At 42.2% G+C, this 27,564-nt stretch overlaps 1 protein-coding gene across 1 annotated transcript; it reads left to right on the top strand.

Moving 5' to 3' along the window:
• Positions 1-1,046: 1,046 nt before the first annotated feature.
• Positions 1,047-25,786, top strand: CSDC2 (cold shock domain containing C2). The gene is made up of 4 exons (XM_060777132.2): positions 1,047-1,259; positions 16,640-16,829; positions 18,126-18,248; positions 19,741-25,786. Exons 2-4 carry the CDS (start codon positions 16,654-16,656, stop codon positions 19,901-19,903), a joined length of 462 nt encoding a protein of 153 aa, XP_060633115.1. The 5' UTR covers positions 1,047-1,259; positions 16,640-16,653; the 3' UTR covers positions 19,904-25,786.
• Positions 25,787-27,564: the final 1,778 nt, after the last annotated feature.

Raw genomic sequence — 27,564 nt, 5'->3', positions numbered from 1 at the left:
ACCAGAAGTGACTTGCAGTTTCTCAAACATAGATAAAATAAAACACAGTAAAAATTATAAAACAACCATTGAACAAACAACTTATAGCCTGAGATGGTAAACAAATGCTGAGTTTGGGTGAGCTGATGCAAAGATTACCCACTATTGCTGGCTCAGTGGTTAGGACTTAAAGCAGGGTTTGCACAACTTGTGGACCTCCAGATGTTTACAGACTCCAACTCCCATCGGCTCCAGGAGGATCAAGGATTATGCTTGAGCAAGAATTGCATTTGAGTAGCACCTGGAGGGCTGAAGCTTCACTGTCCCTGAATGAAGGCCTGCAGAAATGTCTGGGGTGAACAGAAGAAACGTGGTGTTGGCATCACTAGGACTGATCTCATGAGGACTCCACAAAGAGTGTACACCAGGCATGGACAAACTTGGTCCCTCCAAGTGTTTTGGATTTCAACTCCCATCATTCCTAACAGCCTCAGGCCCCTTCCTTTTCCCCCTCAGCCGCTTAAGCGGCTGAGGGGGAAAAGGAAAGGGGCCTGAGGCTGTTAGGAATGATGGGAGTTGAAGTCCAAAACACTTGGAGGACCCAAACTTGCCTATCCCTGGAAGCTATTTCCTACCCAAAAGGGAGCTCAATATCTCTCTGGCCTTATTGGAAGACCAACATCATAAGCATCAGGTAGAATAACATAACCAATCCATCAATTGCCGGCCTTTCAGAGTACAGCTGGCTCTTCTTATCCACAGATTCTGCATCCACAGATTCATCCAAACCCCAAAAGCAAACCTTGATTCTGTCATTTTATAAAAGGAACACTATTTTACTATGTCATTGTATATAATGGGACAAGGATTTTGAGATCCTGGAACTGAACTCCAGCAAACCCCAAGGGCCCACTGTCCCCCTCTTGACTGCCTGAGGCCAGGACTGGCTTTGAGGCGTGGAAGGTGCAGGGCCAGGCAGGAAGGGAGGGAGGTAGGGCTGGGTCGTGCTCTCTTGAAGGCAGGAGTCCCCATCCCTCCCACCCGCGGCTCTCCCACGCCCCTGACGTCAGAGCAAGACGCACGCGGGTCTGTGTCGGGAGGCAGGGGAGGGAGGGAGCTCCTGCCTTTTACGTTCACCAGAAGGCTGCTAGTAGCTCGACAGGAGAGGAGGAGAGAAAGAGAGAGAGGGAAAAGAGGGGAGGAGAGAAGAAGAGAGTAGAAGAAGGGAGGGAAAGGAAGCCCAAGCCTTGGAGCCAAGCGACAACCGAAAGCACCGAAAGGTAAGGTCCCTTCCTTCCTTCCTTCCCTTCCTTCCTTCCTTCCTTCCTTCCTTCCTTCCTTCCTTCCTTCCTTCCTTCCTTCCTTCCTTCCTTTTTCTCTTTGCTTTGTCAAGGAGGAGGAGACTGGGATGGGAGAGCTAGAAAGGTGGTGGAGCTGAGCATCATCACCATCATCATTACTATCATCATCCTTATCGTCATCATCATCACTACTATCATCATCATCATCCACACCACCATCATCACTGCTACAATCTTCATCACTACTATTATCATCATCCACACTACCATCATCACCCCAGTATCATCATTATCCAAACCACCATCATCACCACTATCATCATCCACAACACCATCATCACCGCCGTCATAATAATCCACACCACCATCATCACCTCTATCATCATCATCCACACCACCCTCATCACTACTAACATCATAATCCACACCACCACCATCACCACTATTATCATCATCCACACAACCATCATCACTGCTGTCATCATCATACACATCACCATCACCACTAACATCATCATCCACACCACCATCATCACTGCTATCACCATCATCCACACTACCATTATCACCACTAACATCATCATCCATACCAGCATCGTTACCATGTTATCATAATCCACACTATCTTCATCACAACTATCATCATCATCCACACCACCATCATCCTCCACACCACTATAATCACAACTAACATCATCATCCACACCACCATCATCACTGCTATCATCATCATCCACACCACCATCACCACTATCACCATCATCCACACCACCATCATCACCGCTTTCATCATCATCCACACCACCATCATCACTACTATCATCATCCACACCACCATCATCACCGCTGTCATTATCTCATCCACACCACCATCATCACCACCACTATCATCATCATCCATACCACCATCATCACTGCTATTATCATAATCCACACCATCCTCATCAGTGCTATCATCATCATCCATACCACCACCACTGTCATCCACACCACTATAATCACTGCTATCATCATAATCCACACCATCATCACTACTATAAGCATCATCCACACCACTATAATCACTGCTATCACCATCATCCACACCACCATCATTACCGCTATCATCATAATCCACACTATCAATACTATCATCATCCATACCCAGAATCATTTATTTCTGGTATAGAGGTGATGCGCAGCCTGGTGTGCATGCCTGTGGTTTTAGTTGCATACAGAGATTTGTGGGATTGAGGATGTTGGTGTGTGCCTGCTTGCTCTTCCTTCATCTAAAGCTGGAGTGGGGGTGGGGATTCCTTTCTTGTCCCTTGTTGTAAGTGATGGATGATGTACTGACCCCTCCCATCTCATCCAAGAGAGCCCAGAGAAAGGAGCGGAAGTGTTTTAAATGTATTCTTTAGCTTGTGATAAGAAGGAACAGTTGTACGGGGAGGGAGATGAAATAAGGGAAAAGAGAGATGTGAAAACCATCATCTGAATCAGGTTGCACAATCTCCATCAACCAGTGTGATATGCATTTTTAATTGCTAGCTAAGGATGCCGTGAATGCTCAATTTCCCACTGCTTTGGTCTACCTAGAAAACACCCCTCCCCCGTCCCATAGCATCCAGATGTGTTGGACTACATCTCCCAGACGCCCCTCGTCAGCACCAGGATTAGAAAGATGGCACTCGGCTGTGTTTTGATCATCATACCTGCTTCCAAATGCCTTCTTTCTGATTATTAATCATATGCAACTCTGTGTTAGCATCCTGAAAGATTTCACTTGTGTTTCATTGAGCCATCAAGCAGATGTAAATAAATACAGTGGTTTAATCTGAGCTCTTTTGCAAGCATTCCTGGGAAAATAATGGAGGTTTTTGGAAAATGCAGTCCCACCTTTATTTTCATGTATGTCCTTCTTCTTGGAGTATCTCAAAATTGAGACGGCGCCTTCAGAGCAAGCATTCATATTGGGAAATGCATTCATGTTGTCAGTTGCATCACCCTGTTGTTGCCAGTCTGGGAAAAGGAATAAAGAGGTTATTATCAGTGCTGTCAACACTGTTACCTAATCTGGTGTCCTCCAGATTTTCTTTTACTCTAATTAGTGCCACACGTATCGTTAAATGGCCAGGGATGCTAAAATCTGTGGAGAACAGAAGGCTCACTTACAGGTTTAATAAATTGCTAGATGCAAATTGAATCCTCTAAGTCAGGTATGGGCAAACTTGGGCCCTCCGGGTGTTTTCCCCAGTGGCTGAGGGGGAAAAGGAAGGGGCCTGAGGCTGTTAGGAATGATGGGAGTTGGAGTCCAAAATACCTGGAGGCCCAAGTTTACCCATGCCCGCTCTAAGGGTTATGGTGTAAGGCAAATAAAAAATTGTGTCTGATATGTAAACTGGAGTTTATTTCTGTGGTTTATTCTAAATATTTGTGAATTATAGATCATTAAGGGCAAACCAGTGACTTAAAAGTTTTAGCACTCCAATTCTGAAATTTTAAAACATTATTTTTAAGTGTGATGGTTCAGTAAAGCATACTCGTGGTAATAATATTGAGAGAAAAAATTGCTTTTGAAGTGCCTAAAAAGGGCTTTCGGAATGGGGCCCATGTTAGTATCTTGGAACAGGAACAAAACCTCTTGTGGCACATTGAGAACCAACACATTTATCATGGTACAAGCTTTCATAGACTAGTAATTGTATCATTATTGTATCATGGGTACGATGGTGGCGCTGAGCTGCTGAACTTGCTGACCGAGAGATCACAGGTTTGAATCCAAGGAGTGGGGTGAGCTCCTGCTATTAGGCTCAGCTTCTGCCAACCTAGCAGTTTGAAAACATGCAAATGTGAGTAGATCAATAGGTACCACTCAAGCGGGAAGGTAATGGCACTCCATGCAGTCATCCTGGCCACATGACCTTGGAGGTGTCTATGGACAACGCCAGCTCTTCGGCTGAGAAATGGAGATGAGCACCAACCCCCAGAGTCAGACACAACTGGACTTAGGGGAAAACCTTTACCTTTACCCACTATGTTGTCATCCTGAACTGGTAGGTACAGAGAAGTGAGAAAACAATAACAACAACAAGTCAGCAATATTGTTTAGTGGATGTGTAGGGAGAGACTCATAGAATTGGAAGAAACACTGTGGGCCATCCAGTCCAACCCCCTGCCAAGTAGCAGGAAAATCGTATTCAAAGCATCCCCAACAGATGGCCATTCAGCCTCTGTTTAAAAGCTTCCAAAGAAGAAGCCTCCACCACACTCTGGGGCACAGAGTTCCACTGCTGAACGGCTCTCACAGTCAGTCCTAATGTTCAGGTGGAATCTCCTTTCCTGTTGTTTGAAGCCATTGTTCCACATCCAAGGGCCCTTCCACACAGCCCTATAGCCTAGAATATCAAGGCAGAAAATCCCACACTATCTGAGTGTGGACTCAGATAATTCAGTTCAAAGCAGATATTGTGGGATTTTCTGCCTTGATATTCTGGGATATAGGGCTGTGTGGAAGGGCCCCTAGTCTCTAGGGCAGCAGAAAACAAACTTGCTCCCTCCTTCCTATGAAGATTATGGTACTTACCTTAAATAGGTACAGTGAGCATTTACAAAATAGTACTAACATATCGGTATTGGTCAGTTAATAAGCATATGGAGGCAGTTGGATAACAAATATCATACTGTCTTCTTGACCAAAACAGTATTAAAAGAATTATTATTAAATAAATACAATTAAAAACATTTAAAACAATAGTATTTGTTATTCCAAGTGTTTCACTTATTATTTGGAGACTCTATCATATGAAGCAGGCAAACTGGCATTGCAGGTATCACTTCCAACATTTCCATCACTGGCCTTGTGATCTCCGTTATTATTGAATGCTCTTGTTTATTTTGAATTGTTTTCATTTATTGTTGTGTTTTATGGTATTGAATGTTTACCTTTTATGTTGCGAACTGCCCTGAGTCCCCATGGGAAGATAGAGTAGGATAGAAATAAAGTTTTACTTACTTAGGCCCCTTCCACACAGCTATATAAAATCCCACATTATCTGCTTTGAACTGGGTTATATGGCAGTGTGGACTAAGATAACCCAGTTCAAAGCAGATATTGTGGATTATCTGCCTTGATATTCTGGGGGCCCTTCCACACAGCCCTATATCCCAGAACGTCAAGGCAGAAATTCCCACATTATCTGAGTGTGGACTCAAATAACCCAGTTCAAAGCAGATATTGTCGGATTTTCTGCCTTGATATTCCAGGTTATATGGCTGTGTGGAAGGGCACTCAATTACTTGGTGCAATGGGTCCCTTATGCTTCTGTGCCAGTTGTAAAGTGATGTCAGAGGATGGGATTCTCCTTTTCACCCCTTCTTCCCTCCGTCCTCACTATTCCCAAACTGTCTATTTGCCTTTTATATTTTACATTTCTATATGCCTTTCGGGGAGTTTTAAATGTAGGAACAGCACAATTATGCTAATAATAATAGTAATAATGGAACAGCTGGAGTGGGGAAAGGTGGAGTTCAAAGGATGTGTGGAAGTACTATTGAGGGACCACAGATGCTGAATTGCTGCAATTGTGATAATAAAGAGAAGTACAATATCAAAGATGTACAACACAGTATGTATCCACTATCAACAATAATGTGGTCTTAATAGACTAGTGATTTGTGTGATTAAGTCCTGTGTGTTTACTTGATGTGGTACACTCTGTCCTCTCAAACAGTGTATTTTGCTCAATCATCGTCTGCACCATGCCCATGCATGAACAAGTTGCGTGTCAATGCTGTATACACTGGGGGGGCTGGGCTTTTTCGGGTTTCCTGAATACAGCCCTTCTCAACCCCAAAAGGGATTCAGGGCAGTTAACAGTGTTGGCAACAATTCAAATGTAAACAATTCAGTGTTTACAATTTGTACATTCATAGGAACTGTCCAATCTAGTCAGTAGACTCTAGTGCAGGCATGGGCAAACTTTGGCCTTACAGGTGTTTTGGACTTCAACTCCCTCAATTCCTAATAACCGGTAGGCAGTTAGGAATTGTGGGAGTTGAAGTCCAAAACACCTGGAGGGCTGAAGTTTGCCCATGCATGCTCTATTGCATCCTTCAGATGTTGTTGGGATTCAACCCCAAAAAGTCCCACCCATTATGGCAAATGGTCAAGAATCTGGAATTTGTAGTGCAACATTACCTGGGGATCAAGGTTGGAAACTTTTGCTCTAGTTCAAAGTACAGTAGAGTCCAACTTATCCAACCTTCACTCATCCAACATTCTGTATTATCCAACGCAGTCTGCCTCTCGCCCAGATCCACAGCTGTTTCAATACATTGCGATCTCTTGGTGCTAAATTCATAAATATAGTAATTTCTACATAATGTTACTGTGTATTGAATGGCTTTTTCTGTCGATTTGTTGTAAAACATAATGTTTTGGTGCTTAATTTGTAAAATCGTAATTTAATTTGACATTTGAGTTGTTGAAGGTTTTCATGGCCAGAATCACTGGGTTGCTATAAGTTTTTCAGGCTGTATGGCCATGTTTCAGAAGTATTCTCTCCTGATGTTTTGCCTGCATCTATGGCAGGCTTCCTCAGAGGTTGTGAGGTCACAACCTCACAACCTCTGGGGATGCCTGCCATAAATGCAGATGAAACATCAGGAGAGAATGCTTCTGGAACATGGCCATACAGCCTGAAAAACTTACAGCAACTCAATTTGACATTTAATAGGCTTTCCCTTAATCCCTCCTTATTATCCAATATTTTTGCTTATCCAGTGTTTTGCCAGGCCTTTTATGTTGGATAAGCAAGACTCTACTGTATGTAAATTGGACAAGAAGGAGCTTACGTTTGCTTCCAATCTTGCTTTTCCAAAGTGCCATTATTGTACTGTACGGGATCATTTGAAAAGTGGTCTGGAGAGTTAATAATGAGCACAAGATAATGGAGGAGGGGTTTTCCCGATTTGAAGATCAGTCACTTTGACACTGCCTTACCTGCCGTTTTCGCAGCCAGCCTTCTGAGTTAAGGCCTTGCTATTTTTGTCAAAGCAATGTTGTCTGTCTGGATGAATTTGGGCTGATCTATTTCTGGAACTCTGCAGGGCAGAAAGCATCTTTTATGTGTTCTCTAGACTACATTTTGTGGGAGTCTATATGCGTTATTTATAGGTGTGTAGGCATGTGTGGAGCAGACCGGTGGCAGAGAAACAGCTTCTATGAAGTAGTACAGAGACTTTAAAAAGCTATTTATTTTAATGCAAATAATAAGTATTCCGGTCCCACTTTCCTCATTTAACTGGAAGACATCTTTCATAAAATATTAAAGACACTGGAATGTGTAGATCAGAGAGTGAGAAAAGCAAAACCAGTTTCCACTTGGAAATCCAATTAGACACCACTGATTAAGTGTTTGAAAGGGAAAGCAGGATGTTTGAGTAGGGGATAGTGCTGTTTTCAGCTTCTATTTCATAGATATATAAACTCTCTCCTCTTGCTTTAGCAAGGACAGCACACTGATTAGGTTCTTGTCAGTTTTTTCAGGCTATATGGCCATGTTCTAGAGGCATTTTCTCCTGACGTTTCGCCCGCATCTATGGCAAGCATCCTCAGAGGTAGTGAGGTCTGTTGGAATTAGGAATATGGGTTTATATATCTGTGGAATGACTGGGGTGGGGCAAAGAGCTCTTCCCTGCTGGAGCTAGGTGTGAATGTTTCAACTGACCACCTTCATTAGCATTTGAAGGCCTGGCTGAGCCTGAGGGAATCTTTTGTTGAGAGGTGTTAAGATGTGCCTGGTTGTTTCCTCTCTGCTGTTTTGCTGTTGTAATTTTAGAGTTTTTTTTAATACTGGTAGCCAGATTTTGTTCATTTTCATGGTCTCCTCCTTTCTGTTGAAATTGTCCACATGCTTGTGGATTTCAATGGCTTCTCTGTGTAGTCTGACATGGTGGTTGTTGGTGTGGTCCAGCATTTCTGTGTTCTCAAATAATATGCTGTGTCCAGGCTGGTTCATCAGGTGCTCTGCTATGGCTGACTTCTCTGGTTGAAGTAGTCTGCAGTGCCTTTCATGTTCCTTGATTCATGTTTAGGCGCTGCGTTTGGTGGTCCCTATGTAGACTTGTCCACAGCTGCATGGTATACGGTAGACTCCTGCAGAAGTGAGAGGATCCCTCTTGTCCTTTGCTGAACGTAGCATTTGTTGGATTTTCTTGGTGGGTTTGTAGATTGTTTGTATGTTGTGTTTCCTCATCAGCTTCCCCATGCGGTCAGTGGTTCCCTTGATGTATGGCAGGAACACTTTTCCTCTGGGTGGATCTTCATCTTTACTCTTGTGGCTTGTTCTTGGTCTTTCAGCTCTTCTGATGTCTGAGGTGGAATATCCATTGGCCTGTAGAGCCCAGTTGAGGTGGTTCAGTTCATCTTGGAGGAGGTGGGGTTCGCAGATTCTTTTTGCACGGTCTGCCAAGGCTTTAATGGTGCTTCTTTTTTGACCTGGGTGACTGATTGACTGAATTTGCACTTTGAGTGATTTTGGGAGGAATTGAGAATTGAGTATGCATGTGTTTTAGGAATTAGGTCTCCTTCAGTCTGGGAAGACATTTTAGATATGTAAAAAGGGACTTAGGTTTAAAGATTATGAGCTTGGAGGAAGAGAAGGGACTGATTTGTGGGCGGCTTATGTAAATTAAATATACACGTAGAAATGCTATCTGAGATGTTTGCTCTGCCTGCTACAATGGAGAAAGGGCTGAGGCAAGTCAGGTACTTAATAAGCACTTTCTTATTGTTAAAGGTGGCAAGTGAACCGATGTGGCAATCCTTTTTATGAGAAAAATCAAAGAAAAATTATAAGGTAAAGGTAAAGGTTTCCCTGACTTTAAGTCTAGTTGTGACCGACTCTGGAGGGTAGCGCTCATCTCCATTTCTAATCCAAACAGCTGCCGTTGTTCATTGACACCTCCAAGGTCATGTGGCCAGCATGACTGTATGGAGTGCTGTTACCTTCCTGCCAGAGAGGTATGTATTGATCTACTAACATTTGCATCTTTTCAAACTGCTAGGTTGGCAGAAGTTGGCGCTAACAGTGAGAGCTCCCTCCGCTACCTTTCGGTCAGCAAGTTCAGCAGCTCAGCGGTTTACCCCACTGCGCCACCAGGGGTTCTTAGAAGATTAAAAAAACCCCTCATAGTTTCCATTAACAGAAAATACCCATTGCTCAGAAGTCAGTAAAGATAGATAACCCACCAGGAAATTGAAGCGAAAGGTGCACATAGACTAGACTTGATTATACACAGAATTGTTATTCTAGGAACTGTGTATCTATTGAGTGGGTAGACTCCTGCCCAAACTCCAGGCACTCTCTGAACAAAGTTTACCTGCATGCAAAGTGCATACATGCTATGTAGATCAGGATCTATTTTTCCTATGGCACAAATTTTAATGGTGCTCAGAGTATCTTCCAAACATTACTGAGATGTGTGCATAATTGGACAGAGTTTACAATAGCAGCGAGTAATGAAAGAACCAAGGCATTGACATCTCCTTCCCATTCCCTGTTTGGATATCAGCCAGCAAGATAACTCCTTAAATCAAGAAATAGCTTCCTATGATCTATTGAGATACTTGCAGGAACACCTCAGCAAGCGAGAGTCAAAAAGCAGCAGGCTAAAATTCAATCCGTGACTGATGCCGGATGAGAAACATTTTTCTGGCATTTCCTTATGGGTGCCTTAAATACCTCCCCGCTTAATCAGTACCTGTTTACTTACACATATTGCTGTTTTGAAAACCGCTAGGTAGGCAGAAGCTGGGCTAAAGGCCAGGAGCTCACCCTGACCCGGGCTTTGAACTGTCAACCTTTCAGTTGGCAAGATTTACTGCAGCTGGTGGTTAACCTGCTGTGCTAAAGCCCGGCCTTTAGGATCATTTGGTAAAACCCAAGACACAGCCTTCTCTGTTGCTCTTCCTGGTCTCTGGATCTTCACATTATTTAGCCCCATGATAGGATTAGAAGTCAGCCGGCAATCCATTAAAATTTCTAGTAATAACAGCCCCAATAGCCCAAGAGGCAGAAATTGTTAGATGGAAATGACAGCTTTTTTTCTGGCATTTCCTTATGGGTGCCTTAAACACCGCACTTTAAATCTATTTATCTACTCATATTTGCTTTCGAACACCTAGGTAGGCAGAAGGTGGGCCTACCTAGCTAACCCTAACCCGGGCTTTGAACTGTCAACCTTTTGATTGGCAAGATTTACTGTATCTGGTGGTTAACCTGCTGTGCCAAAGCCAAGCCAATTGTTTCCAAATTGACTGTTTCCATTTGCTTAAACAACACTGTTACTGATAACAGGCTGGTGTGATAAAACCTATAGACATCTGAGAGCTACATTTTATCCATCCAGCTATATGCAACTATTTTTAGAAACAGAATAATAATAATAATAATAATCATTATCATCATCATCATCATCATCGATGGGCATAGACATTAACTGAATGCCTACTACTGCTTTATTTACTAGATTATTTAAAAATATCCTATGGAAATGAGCCAAGGTAGATGGTCAGATTTATGATATATGTATTCTTCCACATGATTACCTTTTTGTGTGGTGTATTTACCACTTGGCAGAATGAATCCTTGTGCTGGCAGGTCAGAGGTTCAAATTGGCGAGAGCGCAGACGAGCTCCCTCTGTCAGCTCGAGCTTCCCATGTAGGGACATGAGAAAGCCTCTCACAAGGATGGTAAAACATCAAACATCTGGGTGTCCCCTGAGCAACATCCTTACAGACGTCCAGTTCTCTCACACCAGAAGCAACTTGCAGTTTCTTAAATCGCTCCTGACATGAAAATAAATAAATATGGTCTACTACATGGTCAGAATAAGTATTTATGTGTCAATACAGCCAGCTGTTCCCGAGTGCTTGGATGCATGCCATATTACATATAGGCTTATGTAATGTAGTTTGTCCTGTGGAATGCTCAACATAGTACACATGTCCTGAAAAGCAACCAGTTTATCAGTGACCCTACACAGCAGTCTTTTTTTCGAACCTCAAGTACCTTGAGAGTATATTTTTTCCAGGCTATTTGGGGAGTGGGTTCACACTTAAAAGTAAAGTTTATTTTCCTTTCAAAAGCCTACAGTTTGAAAATCTTGAAATGAAGATGTTTTGGCAGGAGGGATGGGATAAGTGAATGAATATTACATACAAGTAGCAAGATGCAATGAAGTCCTGCTCAGGACCATGAATACAAATATGTAGAAGTTGGGTCTTTTTGTGAATGTTACTCATGGCTTCTAAAAATGGGAGATTCTTTTGCAGAGACAGATTGACAGAGCTAGTGGCTATTATAAGAAATTGCCATATGCCTCACTTGTGAAGACTGAGAGAAGACATGATGGCCATGTATAAATATATGAGGGGAAGTCATGGGGAGGAGGGAGCAAGCTTGTTTTCTGCTGCCCTGGAGACCAGCACACCGAACAATAGTTTCAAACTACAGGAAAGGAGTTTCCGCCTGAACATGAGGAAGAACTTCCTACCTGTGAGAGCTGTTCAGCAGCGGAACTCTCTGCCCTGGAGTGTGGTGGAGCAAATAAAAGATACTTTTGAAGTTGACCTTTATGCAATTGTCTACCATAGAGGAATGCAAAAAAGTAAACTTCTCTCTATAGCATCTACCATTCCACATTTTGGATGTCCTAATATGGTAGGATCTTGATCTCTTCTAACAGACGTATTGCAAAACAGCTTGATTTTGAAGGATTAACAAAATAGCTGTGCTGCTGTCTAAAGTTGTAAAGCAGTATAATTACTTATGCCAAGTTCTATTTTGTATTCCGTTAGTCCTCTGTTTAATCCTTGGATTATGTATAAACATTGGACACCCTTCAATTAGAATTGACTATCTGTCCTACAACCCAAAAAAGTAAATCGAAATTATGCCACTTTCAAACATGCCACTGGTACACCCCATCCCATTGCTCACAAGACATCATAGACTCATAGAATTATAAAGTTGGAAGAGACCACATGGGCCTTCTAGTTCAACCCCCTGCCATGTAGGAAAAGCACAATTAAAGCACCCCTGACAGACAGCCATCCAGCTTCTGTTTAAAAGTATCCAAGGAAGGAGTTTTCACCACACTCTGAGATATTTCATGCTAGAAAGTAATGAGTGTTGGGGGAGTGGGCTTATTAGCAAAAGACCTTCCTCATAAATACACAGCAGAGTAACTTAGCGGCAGCGTGACCCAGCACCAGTAGCCAAAAGTGATAAAAATAACAAAAACCCAGAGATCAATGTTATATCTTCCTTAGGAGGCTTTTCCTTATAGCAAAATAATATGTTTGCACTATTTACAAAAACAAGGTTTCCATGACACAAATAAAGTTCCCCCTTTACACTGAAGCTTCACACACAAGGCCTTCTCATACCTAGGCCTACCATACAATCAGGCCTGCTAACGATGAGGTCTATTCTCCCACTGAGGCGATCTCTCACACAAAGAGGCTTCTCTCACACTGAGAGCTTTCTCAGACTCAGGCATTACTAAGCAACAGGCATGCCTGCTTATATTGAACCACATCTTCTTTGAGTCACTACATCCATTTAACCCTTTCAGTGCTTGACTCACATGTTTATAACAATAAAACTCTTATCTCCCTGAGGGGACTCAGAGCAGGTTCCAAGTAATATCATCAATACATACAGAGTAAACAACATAACCATAAGATTAACAAAACAATATAAGCATAAAAATTGTAATAAAAAATTTGTAATAAAAAATACCTAACTAATTTTTAATATTTATGACAATGAGGTACTGCAAGAGGTTGTATGAAGGCAAAATACAGAATGAGTGAAACATCTAAGGTTTTATTATTGTTGGCATTTGCATATATTTGAAATAAAACTGTGTTGGTATTGTATTACTCAAGGTGTATAAGTATAATTGCACAGTACCACTTTAAGTGCAATGGCTCCATTATATGAAATCCTAGGAATTGTAGTTTGTTGATATATAGCTTGTATGTAAAGATGGCTGTCTACTAATCCTCCCAAATAAACTTCATAGGGTTTACTTTGTTTCTGAGAGTGCCTTGGACTGCGAGAAGATCCAACCAGTCCATCCTCCAGGAAATAAAGCCTGACTGCTCACTGGAGGGAAGGATACTAGAGACAAAGTTGAAGTACTTTGGCCACATCATGAGGAGACAGCAAAGCCTAGAGAAGACAATTATGCTGGGGAAAGTGGAAGGCAAAAGGAAGAGGGGCTGACCAAGGGCAAGATGGATGGATGGCATCCTTGAAGTGACTGGACTGACCTTGAAGGAGCTGGGGGTGGTGACGGCCGACAGGGAGCTCTGGCGTGGGCTGGTCCATGAGGTCATGAAGAGTCGGAGATGACTGAACGAATGAACAACAACAAACTTTGTTAGTTTTTTCTTTAGGAACATAGCACCTCGTATTTGTTGGCAATCTCCCATCCAAGTAATAATCAGGACTGACCTTGCTTAGCTTTCAAAATTAGATGGGATCTTGTCTTGTTAAGCTAGGTGACCTTCTGTTAAAAGGGCAGTGTGAAATATTTGGGTGTAACAGTTGGAGAGCTTAGCTGGCCCTGAAAAGACAATAAAGACCTGTTAGCTTTAGAAAACACGTAATGTATATTCCAAGGGTAAAACTGGTTTGCTGCTCTGCATCTGCATTTGGGGGATTTTTCCTTTGGGGTGTGGTGATGGGGGCTCCCATGATGGGATTATCCTTAGTCCACCTCTGATGGTGTGCTTGTAAGGAGCTTTGGCTATTTGCATTTATTCACAGTTCGGTTTTTCTCATGTAAGTGAGAAGGAATGCATTTAAATAGGTGGGAGTTGTTAAGCAAGAAGCCTGATATTTTTCAAAGGCTTAAATTCTACCCTGTCTACCTCATCATCCCGCTTTTTTTACTTAGGCTGCCAGCTGAGATCTGGGCCTCTGGAGAGCTGTGTTTAGTTTTATCTTCCCTGCCCAGGATGGCTGCTTCTCCGCTTCCTCCTGTCCCTGCTTTTGTGCTGCTATGAACATCACTCCCTGGAACATCCTACTGGGTTTCACCGCAGGGAAGCTATAGAGTTGGTGACACCAGGCCACTGGCAGAAAGAATCCCCTTAGTCTAGAAGTGACAGCTTGTTGCCGTAAAAATAGGAAAAGCAAGCAATGTTATCATTCACACCGGAGATAAGCAAGCTAGATAGTCAGAGGATAATCGTGGAGCCATAGACACCATGCAGCCAGCTTCTCATTATCTGCACAGCACTGCATGGATAATTAACATGGTCCAATAAGCCTGAAGCAGCTGGGAAGGGCTTTGGCTTTGGCCAAGAGTGGCAAATCACAATGACCTTAGAGGAGGAGAAAACAGCAGCTACTACACTCTTGTCTTTTTTGTAGCGACATCTGGGCTGAAGCCATCCTCATTGATCAGATAGAAATATGGAAATGATAGAGCAGGTCAGTGGCCCCGTTTTGTCTGTTTGTGGTCACATCTCTTAATGGGTAATTGTTAGAAGACCTCATAAAAGCTATGGGTGGAACCAGAGCCAAATGTGGATAAAGCTGCCATTTCCCCTAACAATTTCTGCCTCTTGGGCTATTGGGGCTGTTCTTACTAGAAATTTTAATGGATTGCCAACTGACTTCTAATCCTATCACGGGGCTAAATAATGTGAAGATCCATATTCCAGAAACAGTGATAGAGAAGGCTGTGTCTCAGAGAAGGTCTTGGAGCTCTAATAGGCTCATCAAAGAAAATACCCTGATCCCGAACCATACAGGGCAGTGTTTCTCAACCTTCCTAATGCCACAACCCCGTAATACAGTTCCTCATGTTGTGGTGACCCCCAACCATAAAATTATTTTTGTTGCCACTTCACAACTGTAATTTTGCTACTGTTATGAAGCATAATGTAAATATCTGATATGCAGGGTGTATTTTCATTCACTTGACCAAATTTGGCACAAATGCCCAATATAACCAAATTTGAATACTGGTGGGGTTGGGGGAGTGGGGTTGATTTTGTCATTTGGGAGTTGTAATTGCTGGGATTTATAGTTCACCTAAAATCAAAGAGCATTCTGAACTCCGCCAACAATGGAATTGAACGAATCTTGGCACGCAGAACTTCCATGATCAAGAGAAAATACTGGAAGGGTTTGGAGGGCTTTGACTTTGAGTTTTGGAGTTGTAGTTCACTTACATCCAGAGGGCACAGTGGTCTCAAACAATGATGGTTCTAGATTAAACTTGCATGAATGCTCAATATGCCCAAATGTTAACACTGATGGAGTTTGGAAAAAGTAGACCTTGACATTTGGAAGTTGTAGTTGCTGGGATGTTTAGTTCATCTACAATCAAAGAGCATTCTGAATCCCACCAACGATAGAATTGGGCCAAACTTCCCACATAGAATCCCCATGACTAACAGAAAATACTGTATTTTCTTATGGTCTTTGGTGACCCCTCTGACATTTGTGACCCCTCCTCCCCGCGGGGTCCCAACCCTCTGGTTGAGAAACGCTGATATAGGGCTTCATAGGTCATAATCTACACTTCAAATTGTGTCTACAAACTGACTTGTAGTCAGTGGAGCTTTTGCAACAAAGATGTTGTTTGCTCTCTATAACCAACTCCCCTTAACAATCTGGCTGCCACATGTTCAACCATCTAAAGTTTCTGAACACTCTTCAAGAAGTGCCCCGTGTAGAGGAGACCATAGAAACCCAACTGGGATTTAAATAAAGCATGTATCACTAAGGTCAAGCAACTTTAGTATTCTCTCCCAGGGAGATTTGCCTAGAAAACTTCCTCAGACATGGTTTTGATGGGATATTCTTATTTTTCTTCCAGGCTTCCTCTTATTTTAACAGTTTTGATGCTGTAGAGCAGGTATGGGCATACTTGGGCCCTCCAGGTGTTTTGGACTCCCAACTCCCACCATTTCTAACAGCTTCGGGTCCATTCCTTTCCCCCTCAGCTGCTTAAGCGGGGCCCAAGGCTGTCAGGAATGGTGGGAGTTGGAGTCCAAAACACCTGGAGGGCTCAAGTTTGCCCATGCCTGCTATAGAGTGTTGTGTTGTCTAAATTGCACCTTACTATGCTGTCACATCTGATTGTTTTTTTATCACTATATCTGTTGCTAGTATATATTGTATAAACCATTCTGCAAATCTGTTTATTGCTTTGTAGTGATTTCTGCCATCTGCCTGTTCGTTAGGAGTTCTGTTTTTCTTTTGCTTGCTTTGCTCTACAAGATGACACTGAAAGTTGAGGATGGTTCATTGCGCTCTTCCTGCTGACACCACTTTTCTCATTCCAGAGGACAGGTGTACCATGTCGTCCGACCAGACTTCTCAGCCCACCGTGCCACCTCTCCACTCTCCAAAGTCACCCGTGTGGCCCATTTTCCCCTTTAATAGGGAAGGAAGCCGCATCTGCGAGAGGGGTAGCCACCTTCTTCGAGACTTGCCAAGCCCCCTCCCCACAAAAAGAACCAGGACATACTCTGCGTAAGTAGCCAGACTGCATTATTGGGGAAGGGCATTGGCAGGGCAAGGTGTGTGCATGGATGCTAAAATTGCTTAATTCTTGGGTCTTTTCAGTAGTATGTAATGATATGGAATGCATTGTTGGGATTGGGAGAGATGTGAAATTGTTCTCTTAATTATACCTCTGAGCCTGTTCTCAGTTGTACTTGCAGTTGGAATCTGACTCAGTTGTGCTATAACTCTTTATTACTTTAATCCAGGTTTAATCCTCGGTGGAGCTGTCAAACAGATTCTAATTTCTGCTGTCTTTGGCTAGTTCTCCACCCAGCAGTTATATTAAGTCCTCTAGTACTCATAACACAGAACAGTTACCAGCAGGGTAGCCCCAGGGTCTAAATGACATGAAATAACATTAAGACTGGAAAGACACTGAATACCTCAGATAGTAAACAGAGCTGTCTTAAGACATTTTATTGCCTGAAGGAAAGCAGTACATGGGTACTCCTGATGATCCAAAAATGCTAGTTCATTGTTACCTGAGACACCCACATTATCTATATAAATAAAAATGTAATGTTCTTTTGTGGGATTAACAGAACTCAAAAACCACTGGACGAATTGATGCTAAATTTGGACACAATACACCTATCAGGCCAACGAGTGACCATCACTTATAAAAACACTGAAAAACAAGGCAGAAGAGACTTTAAAAGCCAAAAAACAACAACATTACAACGCATGTGCAAAACTAAGCAAACACACATATATACACAAATATATAAGGTAAAGGTTTTCCCCTGACATTAAGTCCAGTCGTGTCTGACTCTGGGGTGCGGTGCTCATCTCCACTTCTAAGCCAAAGAGCTGGAGTTTTCTGTCAAATACGACAAGTAAGAATCTGGGGTGTTGGTGAATGTGTGGCTGTTTTCCCATTAGCATCTGGATATTGGGTAGGAGGATTTATTGCACTCACTGAGCCTGAACCTCAGTTATGTTCCTTTTTTCTCAGCCATATTGTTTTGATGTTGTTTATAATTGTCATTGTTTTATATTTTATCTGATTTTTTAATTGTCTGTGTTTTATTTGTTACTTTTTGGGCTTGTCCCTTATAAGCCACCCTGAGTCCCCTTGGGGAGATGGTTGGCAGTGTATAATAATAAAGTTGTTGTTGTTGTTGTTGTTGTTATTATTATTATTATTATTATTATTATTATTATTGAAAGTGTTGTTTAGACAGCATCTCTTGGTTGCAACCATCAATGCAGCTCAGACACTTTCTTATCTCCCTTTTTGCTCCTCCTCTTCATTTTTTTCAGAACGGCTCGGGCTTCTGCTGGTCCTGTATTTAAAGGTGTATGTAAGCAGTTTTCACGCTCCCAGGGCCATGGTTTCATCACCCCGGAGAATGGCACAGAGGACATATTTGTCCATGTTTCTGAGTGAGTTCTGTGGGGAGCTGGGTCAGAATGCTTTATGTTTCACATCGTCATCCAGGGCCCTTCCACACAGCCATAGGTTTCTCCTGACATGAAGTCTAGTCGTGTCTGACTCTGGGGTGTAGTGCTCATCTCCATTTCTAAGCCAAAGAGCCGACGTTGTCTGTAGACACCTTCAAAGTCATGTGGCCAGCATGACTGCATGGAGCACTGTTACTTTCCCGCAGAAGTGGTACCTATTCATCTACTCATATTTGCATATTTTTGAACTGCTAGGTTGATTGAAGCTGGGGCTAACAGCAGGAGCTCACCCCGCTCCCTGGATTAGAACTGCCAACCTTTTGATCAGCAAGTTCAACAGCTCAGTTGTGCCACTAGGAGGCCCACACAGTCATATAACCCAGAATATCAAGGTAGAAAATCCTACAATATCTGCTTTGAACTGGATTATCTTAGTCCACACTGCCATATATTCCAGTTCAAAGCCGATAGGTGGGATTTTATTCAGCTGTGTGGAAGGGGCCACAAATATATTTTGAGCACTCTCTGCTCTTCTTTCTCATCCCACCCAAAAGTGTGTCAGTGCATTAATGTAACATACAGCACAGTACATACTTGTTAAGGAGATTTCATTCCACACTGTTAACTTGTTGTTGACAGAAAATGTTATTTTTATACGTGAATTGAATGGAAAATAATCTTTTAAGTCTCTAAATAACTGCTTGAGACATCAGCTATTGCATGGTGTGATGTAGCCTAGATGCAAATGTGCCATAGCATCTCCTACTTTTTCCGCCTTCCCACCTACACAATGTGATCTGAAAATCCATTTATGCAAAATCTCATTTAAAATGTTGTCAGGAAATCCAAATAACTTAGAAAGTTCAGCTGAATTAGTGTGGTAAGACAGAAGCACAGGGCTGTGTAAAAACCCCTCCCCTCCATGTTTAGGCACAACATAAAAACTCATTGGTTGAGCTTGAGACAGCCATTCTCTTTTCTCCAACCTACTTCAATTGATTGTAAGGACAAAGGGGAGAGGATAAAGTGGAGTGTAGATCCAGCTATACGGCAATATGGCTGGATCTACACTGCCATAGTAATGTAGTTTGGAACTGCATTATATAATCAGTGTAGACCCATAGAATGCAGTTCAGTATCATATGGATCTACAACTGCATTATATGGGTCTGCCCCAGGCATGGGCAAACTTTGGCCCTCCAGGTGTTTGGACTTCAACTCCCACAATTCCTAACAGCCTCAGGTCCCTTCCTTAAAGTGTTGTGAAACTGATATAACAGTTTCACGCAGATATACATGAAGTCTCACTTTCCCCGCAAAACTGATATTCCAAATGTGTTGTATAGAATCCTTTGAAGAAGCCAGTTTGTTTCAGACTCACTTCTACTTTGTTATGACTGTATTTCATGATAGCAACTATTCTTCACCTCAACTGAGTAGGTAAATCTAAATTATTCCTTCTTTTCCTTTCCAGCATCGAGGGAGAGTATGTCCCAGTAGAAGGAGATACTGTCACATACAAAATCTGCCCGATCCCACCAAAGAACCAGAAGTTCCAGGCCGTGGAGGTGGTTCTCACCCACTTAGCTCCACACACAAAGCATGAAACATGGTCAGGGCAAATCATTGGCTCTTAAACTGCTTTTTGGGCTTGCAGGTAATCTGCACCAGGAAATGGAGGCGGATGGCGTGGGTGGGTGGTGTTGGAATTCATTACTGGAGCAATGGAAGAGGCCTGGCTGGCTAGTCTTACTTGCAGTGTGACATGTTTGCATTTATATCTTGTCTTTTCTAAGATTTACCTTATTGGGGAGGGAAGTAGTAAATGTATTTTTTCCCACTGTTGGCAAGCAGGAAGTGGAAAAGTAGGTGGATTTGTCATGAATTCCCAGTCATACCAAACTGAGTTAAAGCAAAGCTCTTGGTTTGTGTAGGTGTGCATTTTGTTTGTACATATGTGTATCTTCATCCAGAAAGATTGGCCTCTCTCTCATGCTACACATTTGTAGCACTTTGGTCTCACTTTAATTGCCCTGACTGAATCATATGAAATCCTGGAAAATGTGTAGTTTCATAAGCCATTTTAGCATTCTGTGTTAGTTGATTCACCAAACCACAAATCCCAGTGTAATGTAGGATGCAGACATGGCTATTAAAGTAGGATCAAAGTATTATTACTATGTAGTGTGGAAGAAACTTGATATTTATCTTGCTGCTACTCCAAGCATATCGACAAAAAATGTTATCCTGCTTTCCCTTGACCATTTCTCTTACTCTTTCCGAACACTGTCCAAGCATAGAACTCACCCTCATCCCTCCAGCTTTGCATTAAGCTCTTTACTCAATCAGAACAAGAATTAAATGTGGCTGTAAAAAAATCCTCTATTTCTGGGGACAGTGGCCTCATAGCATTGGGGCCGTAGTGTCTTCCAGAACCTTTGTCACATGGTGGTGCCAATTATGGAGATACTTGAAGGTGTATTGCTTGTCTGTGACCTCTCCTCTGAAGGAAGGAAGTTCACCCACTTTAACCCATTGGATCATTGTCCATCTTTGCCAGAATCTGCTGAAGTCGGTGGCTAAAAGTGAACTTTGAATATAGGATTGATAGTGCTGTGATTGCTACTGTTTTCACTTATATCTCAAGCACTGGATGTATCTGAAATGAATTCTGCAGAAAGCTAGGAGAATGGAAAAATCACAATAGAGTATTAGAAAAACAAAACAAAACAAACTACGATTCCCTCTGGGGTTTTTTTTCCATGTCAAGAGTGATTTGAAAAACGGCAAGTCACTTCTGGTGTGAGAGAATTGGCCATCTGCAAGGATGTTGCCCAGAGGATGCCTGGATGTTTTGATGTTTTACCATCTTTGTGGGAAGCTTCTCTCATGGAGCTGGAGCTGACAGAGGGAGCTCATCCATACTCTCCCCAGATTCGAACCTCTGATCTGTTGGTCTTCAGTCCTGTCGGCACAAGGGTTTAACCCATCGTGCCACCAAGGGCTCCTTCCGTCTGTTGTGATAGCCAGCATCGAATTTATGAAATATATTCTGATATGGCAGAGGAAGACTTGCCAACTTTGTTTTGTTCTCTGTTTATGTAAGGAATAGGATTTGAAGGCTTGGGGATTTGAGCTACAGGACAGCAAGACCCTGGCACTATTGCCATGGTATCTAATGAATTCTGGGAGTGGTAGTTATTTTTAAAACACCGCTTTCCCAGGATGCAATTCTAGATTTATGAGGCACTGAGCATAAGCACTGTCTGATGTCACTGTTGAAACTATTTTTTGGAACTGTATCACCCAGTGATGTTTCTATGCATTAAGTCAGATGTAGTGCAAGTAAATATCTTCTACCACAAGTACTTTGTATTTAAGTTTGGATACTTAACTCTCCAGATAAAAAGCTAGGCATTCTTGTAAACATGTTATCAGGTTTTATTTAATATACAATCTTTCAGAATGCTATGCAGATATTATCTATTGCTGTAGAAAACGTCCACATTTTACGTTGACGGCCATACTGTTGATTCTCTTGAGTCTAGACTAGAAGGAGAAGGGGAGGACACTGAATATAAATATGATTTTTCCAGGGTACATGAAAGTCTGTGAAACTCCAAGTGAACCCTAGAAGGCCAGACTGTAGCTTCTGGGAGCTTCATATGGTTCATGGATCATGTTTTACTCACTTTTGACTTAGCCTTTTGTCAGCTGTGTATGTCTGAAATGTCTTGAGAATGATGGTTCTGACAAGTTTCATCCGCTTCTGCTTAGCTAACTTTATAAAAAGAGCCCCCTCCTAAAAAGCATCTGGACACGTAGCAATTTAAGGGAAACCTTTCCATAGTTGCTCGTCCCCAGCATGGGTTGTTGTGTGTGTTTACGGGTTGTATGGCTATGTTCCAGAAGCATTCTCTCCTGACATTTTGCCTGCAGAGGACCTCACAACCTCTGAGGATACCTGCCATAGATGCAGGTGAAACACCAGGAGAGAATGCTTCTGAAACATGGCCATACAGCTCAAAAAACACAGAACAGTCCAGCGATTTCGGCCATGAAAGCCTTTGACAATACATAGACCTTAATTCCTCCCCCGGACCCCATAAAGAACAGGGGTGTATTTGAAAAGTGCCAGTTACCCCTGTATATAGCAAGTAGTTTGTTTAAGTTGACAATAGGGCCAGGGTCTTGCTTTCATCCTATTGGTGTATATATGTTTATTATTTAACACAATCTGGCTATTTGTTTTCTAAGGTGCTCTTTCTCCATTACACTTAAGGGGGAATTAATGTTATGCACTATCTGGAGTTACATTAGTGTCTTAAATTGCTGCAAAATATTATGTCAGAAGGACATCTGATGTAGCCATTTCCATTAGTTTCAATGAGATTAGGTGCACAAAAGCTTGTAATAGTGTGTGGGTCTGTAGTCTTTTCTCTAGGCCAAAACCAAGACAGCATTCTATTTTCCATATATGTGAAAACATAAGGCTGTCCCCTGAAGGCATTTGTTTCACTTGAAAGGCATGCCAAGAGAGAGAGAGAGACAAAAGCATTTTTGTGAGCAGAATTTGTTCTGGTAACATCTGGCATGGAACAGAGCCTCTGGGATGCATCTGTTTCATCCACTTGGACATGGCAGCTCTTGGCAGCAGCAGTCTCCTTGGAGAAGGATATTTTGGATTGCTGTACCTCCAGAGACGTAGGCTTCAGCATTGTCTGTGTATTGTATTTCTGATTGTTGGAGATGGTGTGTCTCCTCAGGATAGTTGTTTGGGTTTCTTTTTCCGATCCTTTCTTCTCATCTCCGAAACTGAACGTTTCAGTCCTTACCCTCTATGTGTCTTGTTTTGTAGTCAAACGTGCGGGGAAATAAAGAAGGAGTGATGATAATATATATTTGTGGGCAGTGATAAATAATGGGATTTTTGTGGCATTATTGTATTGAGTCCTTCCTGCAGTTATGATTTGGCTCTGCCTAACCTTTCCCAAACACTTTACTACTTACCCCCAGGATATACAGGGTCATGTCTAAAAGCACAAACCTGGTTTCTAGTATTCTTTATATGTTTGTAGTAGAATGGTTTCCCAGGAGAGGTGGTGCAAGCTAGGAGGCTGCCGGGTGGTTTGCAATCTCATTCTGAGTAGATTGACAAGTCCACAGCTCCTTGGGCAATGCCTTACCTGAGGTTGTCAGACCTCAGAGAGAAGTTTGTTACGCATGTCAACTTTTGGTGCACGAAAAGGAATCATAATTGTTCTAGGAACTAGCAAAGAGTTTGAATGAAATTAACTAGCACAGAGTTTGAATGTATGCACATGGGAAGCTGAGGACATGTGGTGCCTTTGAATTGAGGCAAGGAAAACCTGATAGGTAGAGCCCATAATGTACTGGCATCATAAGAATGAGGCTGCTTTTCAAAGTTGCATTTTTTTGTACTGGGATACTTCTTTAGAGGCTTTGAGATAATATGTGAATGTGTGTCAAATGCTCATCTGACCACCATGGTTCATTATTTTGGTGACATTTGAAGGGGGCTTCCAGTTATTTTCCTAGAATTCACATTTTTGCTTAAAGCAGTGTTTCTCAACATGGGGGTCAGGACTCCTAGGGGAGTCGCAAGAGGGTGTCAGATGGGTCGCTAAAGGCCATCAGAAAACACAGTATTTTCTGTTCATCGTGGGAATTTGGAAAGTTTGGCCCAATTCTATCATTGGTGGGGCTCAGAATGGTCTTTGATTGTAGGTGAACTATAAATCCCAGCAGCTACAACTCCTAAATGTCAAGGTATATTTTCCCCAAACTCCACCATTTGGGCATATTGAATAGTCATGCCAAGTTTGGTCTAGATCCATAATTGTTTGAGTCCACAGTGCTCTCTGGATGGAGGTGAATTACAACTCCAAAAACTCAAGGCCAATGCCCTCCAAATCCTTCCAGTATTTTCTGTTGGTCATGGGAATTCTGTGGTTCAATTCCATTGTTGGTGGAGTTCAGGATGCTCTTTGATTTTAGGTGAACTATAAATCCCAGCAACTACAACTCCCAAATGACAAAATCAATCCCCCCCAACTCCACCAGTATTAAAATTTAGGCATATCAGGTATTTGTGCCAAATTTGGTCCAGTGAGTGAAAATATATCCTGCATATCAGATATTTACATTACGATTCATAACAGTAGCAAAATTACAGTTATGAAGTAGCAACAAAAATAATTTTATGGTTGAGGGGTCACCACAACATGAGGGACAGTATTAATGGGTCATGGCATTAGGAAGGTTGAGAAACACTGGCTTAAAGCAAGTGCCCAGTGAACACACACCTTGTTTCCAAGGAGAAATTGTGTATCCAAGCATGTGATTCTCTGTTCAAGTAAGTGAAAATGGTTTAATAAAACACATTGGTTTGGGTGGTAACTGACTTATTAGTCTATCGACTAATAGGGCAGCCTCTAGATCAGGTATGGGCAAACTTTGGCCCTCCAGGTGTTTTGGACTTCAACTCCCACAATTCCTAACAGTCCAAAACACCTGGAGGGCCAAAATTTGCCCATACCTGATCTAGACCTTGATCTGATATAAGCATTAAACAAAATCACGTTAGTCTTTCCAAACTTAACAACCTCACTTAGGATTTGTTTAATGCTCTCTCATGCATGGAGAATACAACACTAAGAAAAATTCAGACTTCTCATTGATGTGCTCCTTACTATACAGCGGGAACATTTGTGTAAACAATGGTTCATAAATGGCTGCCAACCCAGCCTACTGTGAAGTAACACAGTCCCCAAAGACTTCAATGTGGATTCATTGAATGCTTATCACTATGAATACAAATTCAGCAGTCTCCAAGCAGCACTTTTAAAAAAGGAGCAGGCAGGCGAGCTGTTGACTCTATATTCTAGAAATGATCTTCTGTTTTTGTTGTGTTTGAGACTTGTTCCTCCCACGATCCAACGTGGCTGGTTTTTACGAGACTATTTTTGGCCCGTTGGACTAACAACCAACCCCTGCAATTAGTAACCAAACAACTCAGGGCCAAAGGAGAATATCTGTGTAGGTGGAGTAAAATAGATGCAGTGTTTGAGAGGATTAGTTAAAAAAATTAAACCAACAGGTGAGCTCTTATGCATAGAGGTATGAATAGGAGTTTTTTCTGGAAGTTTTTCTAGCTGTGGTCTAGGTCCCATGGGGAAACCAGGCATGAGCTGAAAGGAAGCCATTGCCCCACTTCCCGATACAATCCTAGTCCCTTCTGTGTGACCTGCTCCCTGTGACAACCAGAGGGACTTCCTGCTCACATCCAGCACCAGCAGCTCCAGCCTCTGTCCTTCTTCTTGAAGGTGCAATTCCAGTGGGAGGGCCACTCAGCCGTGACTTCACTCTGGGCATTGGTTCTTTCTGAAATAGCCTGGTTACCTATAGTTGTCTGTGTTTTACAACTTTTCTTCGTGTGGTCCTTGCCTGTTTGATCCCCTGTTGACCTCTGTAACACTGGCAATAAACCATTAAAGTGACTTTCCATCGGGTCTTTCCAGTTTTTTGTCTCTTCTTCCTTAATTTGGTTGTTCTTTTAGAACATGAGAGGGCACCTGAATGAAATAATGCCAGACAGCATGGACAATAGGATTTGTGTGGCATATCTTAGTGTTCCTGATCCACTTGTGGAGAGCGTTAGCTGGGTGGGAAAACAAGATGTTGCAGAATGAGCAACATGGGCCAGACACTGTGCTCCGATGCTGCCCTTATGAAAAGAGGTATGCCACTACCTTGCATCAAAGCTGGACCATTGACCCATGTAACACCATGCATTTGTTCCCCTAATTCAGCATTTCTCAACCTGTGGGTCAAGACCCCTGAGAAGTCACAGAAAGGTGTCAGAGGGGTCGCCAAAGACCATAAGAAAACACGGTATTTTCTGGTGGTCATGGGGGTTCTGTGTGGGAAGTCTGGCCTGATTCTATCATTGGTGGGATCCAGAATGCTCTGTGATTGTAGGCAAACTATAAATCCCAGAAACCACAACTCCCAAATGTCAAGGTCTATTTTTCCCAAACTCCACCAGTATTCACATTTGGGCATATTGAGGATTTGTGCCAAATTTGGTCCAGATCCATCATTGTTTGAGTCCACAGTGCTCTCTGGATGTAGGTGAACTACAACTCCCAAACTCAAGATCAATGCCTGCCAAGCCCTTCCAATATTTTCTGTTGGTCATGGGAGTTCAGTGTGCCAAGTTTGGTTCAATTCCATCGTTGGTGGAGTTCAGAATGTTCTTTGATTATAAATCCCAGCAACTACAACTCTCAAATGCTAAAATCAATCTCAACTCCACCAGTATTCAAATTTGGGCATACTGGATATTTGTGAGAAATTTCATCCAGTGAATGAAAATACATCCTGTATATCAGATATTTACATTATGATTCATAACAGTAGCAAAATTACATTTATGAAGAGCAACGAAAATAATTTTATGGTTGGGGGTCACTACAACATGAGGAACTGTATTAAGGAGTCACAGCATTAGGAAGGTTGAGAAACATTGTTTTAGAATAAGAAGGCACTTGAATGAAATAATGCCAAGCAGCTTGAACAGTAGGATTTGTATGGCATATCTTAGTGTTCCTAATCCACTTGTGGAGAGTATTAGCTGGGTGGGCAAACAAGATGTTGCAGAATGAGCAACATGGGCCAGATATTCTGCTCAAATGCTGCCTTTATGAAAAGAGGTATGCCACTACCTTGCATCAAAGCTGGACCATTGACCCATGTAAGACCGTACATTAAGTCAATTGATGGCAGCTGCTGAAAATTTCAGGAATGATTTTGTTCCCTAATCTCTGGTACTCGCAAGGTTGTATATACAGGCACTATGGGACTTTGTTATATAAATCTGCTAGGCCAGACTTCTTCACCCTGATGTTATCCATTTGTACAGAAGACCATTACTATCATTTACAGCCACTATGGCTCTGAACAGGGGTAATGAAAAGTCTTGTTTCTGACACAGTTTGAAGAAAGAAGGTTGGAGAACGCTGCAGTTAAACAACAACAGCTCCAACCCAGAAAGAATGATGCTTTTTCTAAGCAGTGGATACAGAATTGATGTCTTTAACCTGCTGGATATGATCTCATTCCAGTCAATGCAGATTTGTTCATGCATCCATGAATATTGGTAGAATTAACTATGCAAAGATAACAAAGCTATTACTTCATGCCACTTTTTCATTTTTTTGAGAGAGATCCACATTATGGTACAAAATATTTACAAAGCACGAAAATCTCACAGTCA

This window comes from Anolis sagrei, chromosome 5 (assembly GCF_037176765.1).
Source record: "Anolis sagrei isolate rAnoSag1 chromosome 5, rAnoSag1.mat, whole genome shotgun sequence".
Classification (NCBI taxonomy): domain Eukaryota; kingdom Metazoa; phylum Chordata; class Lepidosauria; order Squamata; family Dactyloidae; genus Anolis; species Anolis sagrei.
Note: the sequence above shows the minus strand (reverse complement) of the source record. Positions and strands in the feature narration are given on the sequence as shown.

What these genes read in the sequence shown, in the direction of transcription:
- CSDC2 (XM_060777132.2), top strand. Translation starts at nt 16,654, where the DNA reads ATGTCGTCCGACCAGACTTCTCAGCCCACCGTGCCACCTCTCCACTCT. An exon ending in AGAACCAGGACATACTCTGC is followed by an intron (nt 16,830 to 18,125) that starts GTAAGTAGCCAG and finishes CATTTTTTTCAG; the next exon opens with AACGGCTCGGGCTTCTGCTG. An exon ending in ATATTTGTCCATGTTTCTGA is followed by an intron (nt 18,249 to 19,740) that starts GTGAGTTCTGTG and finishes TTTCCTTTCCAG; the next exon opens with CATCGAGGGAGAGTATGTCC.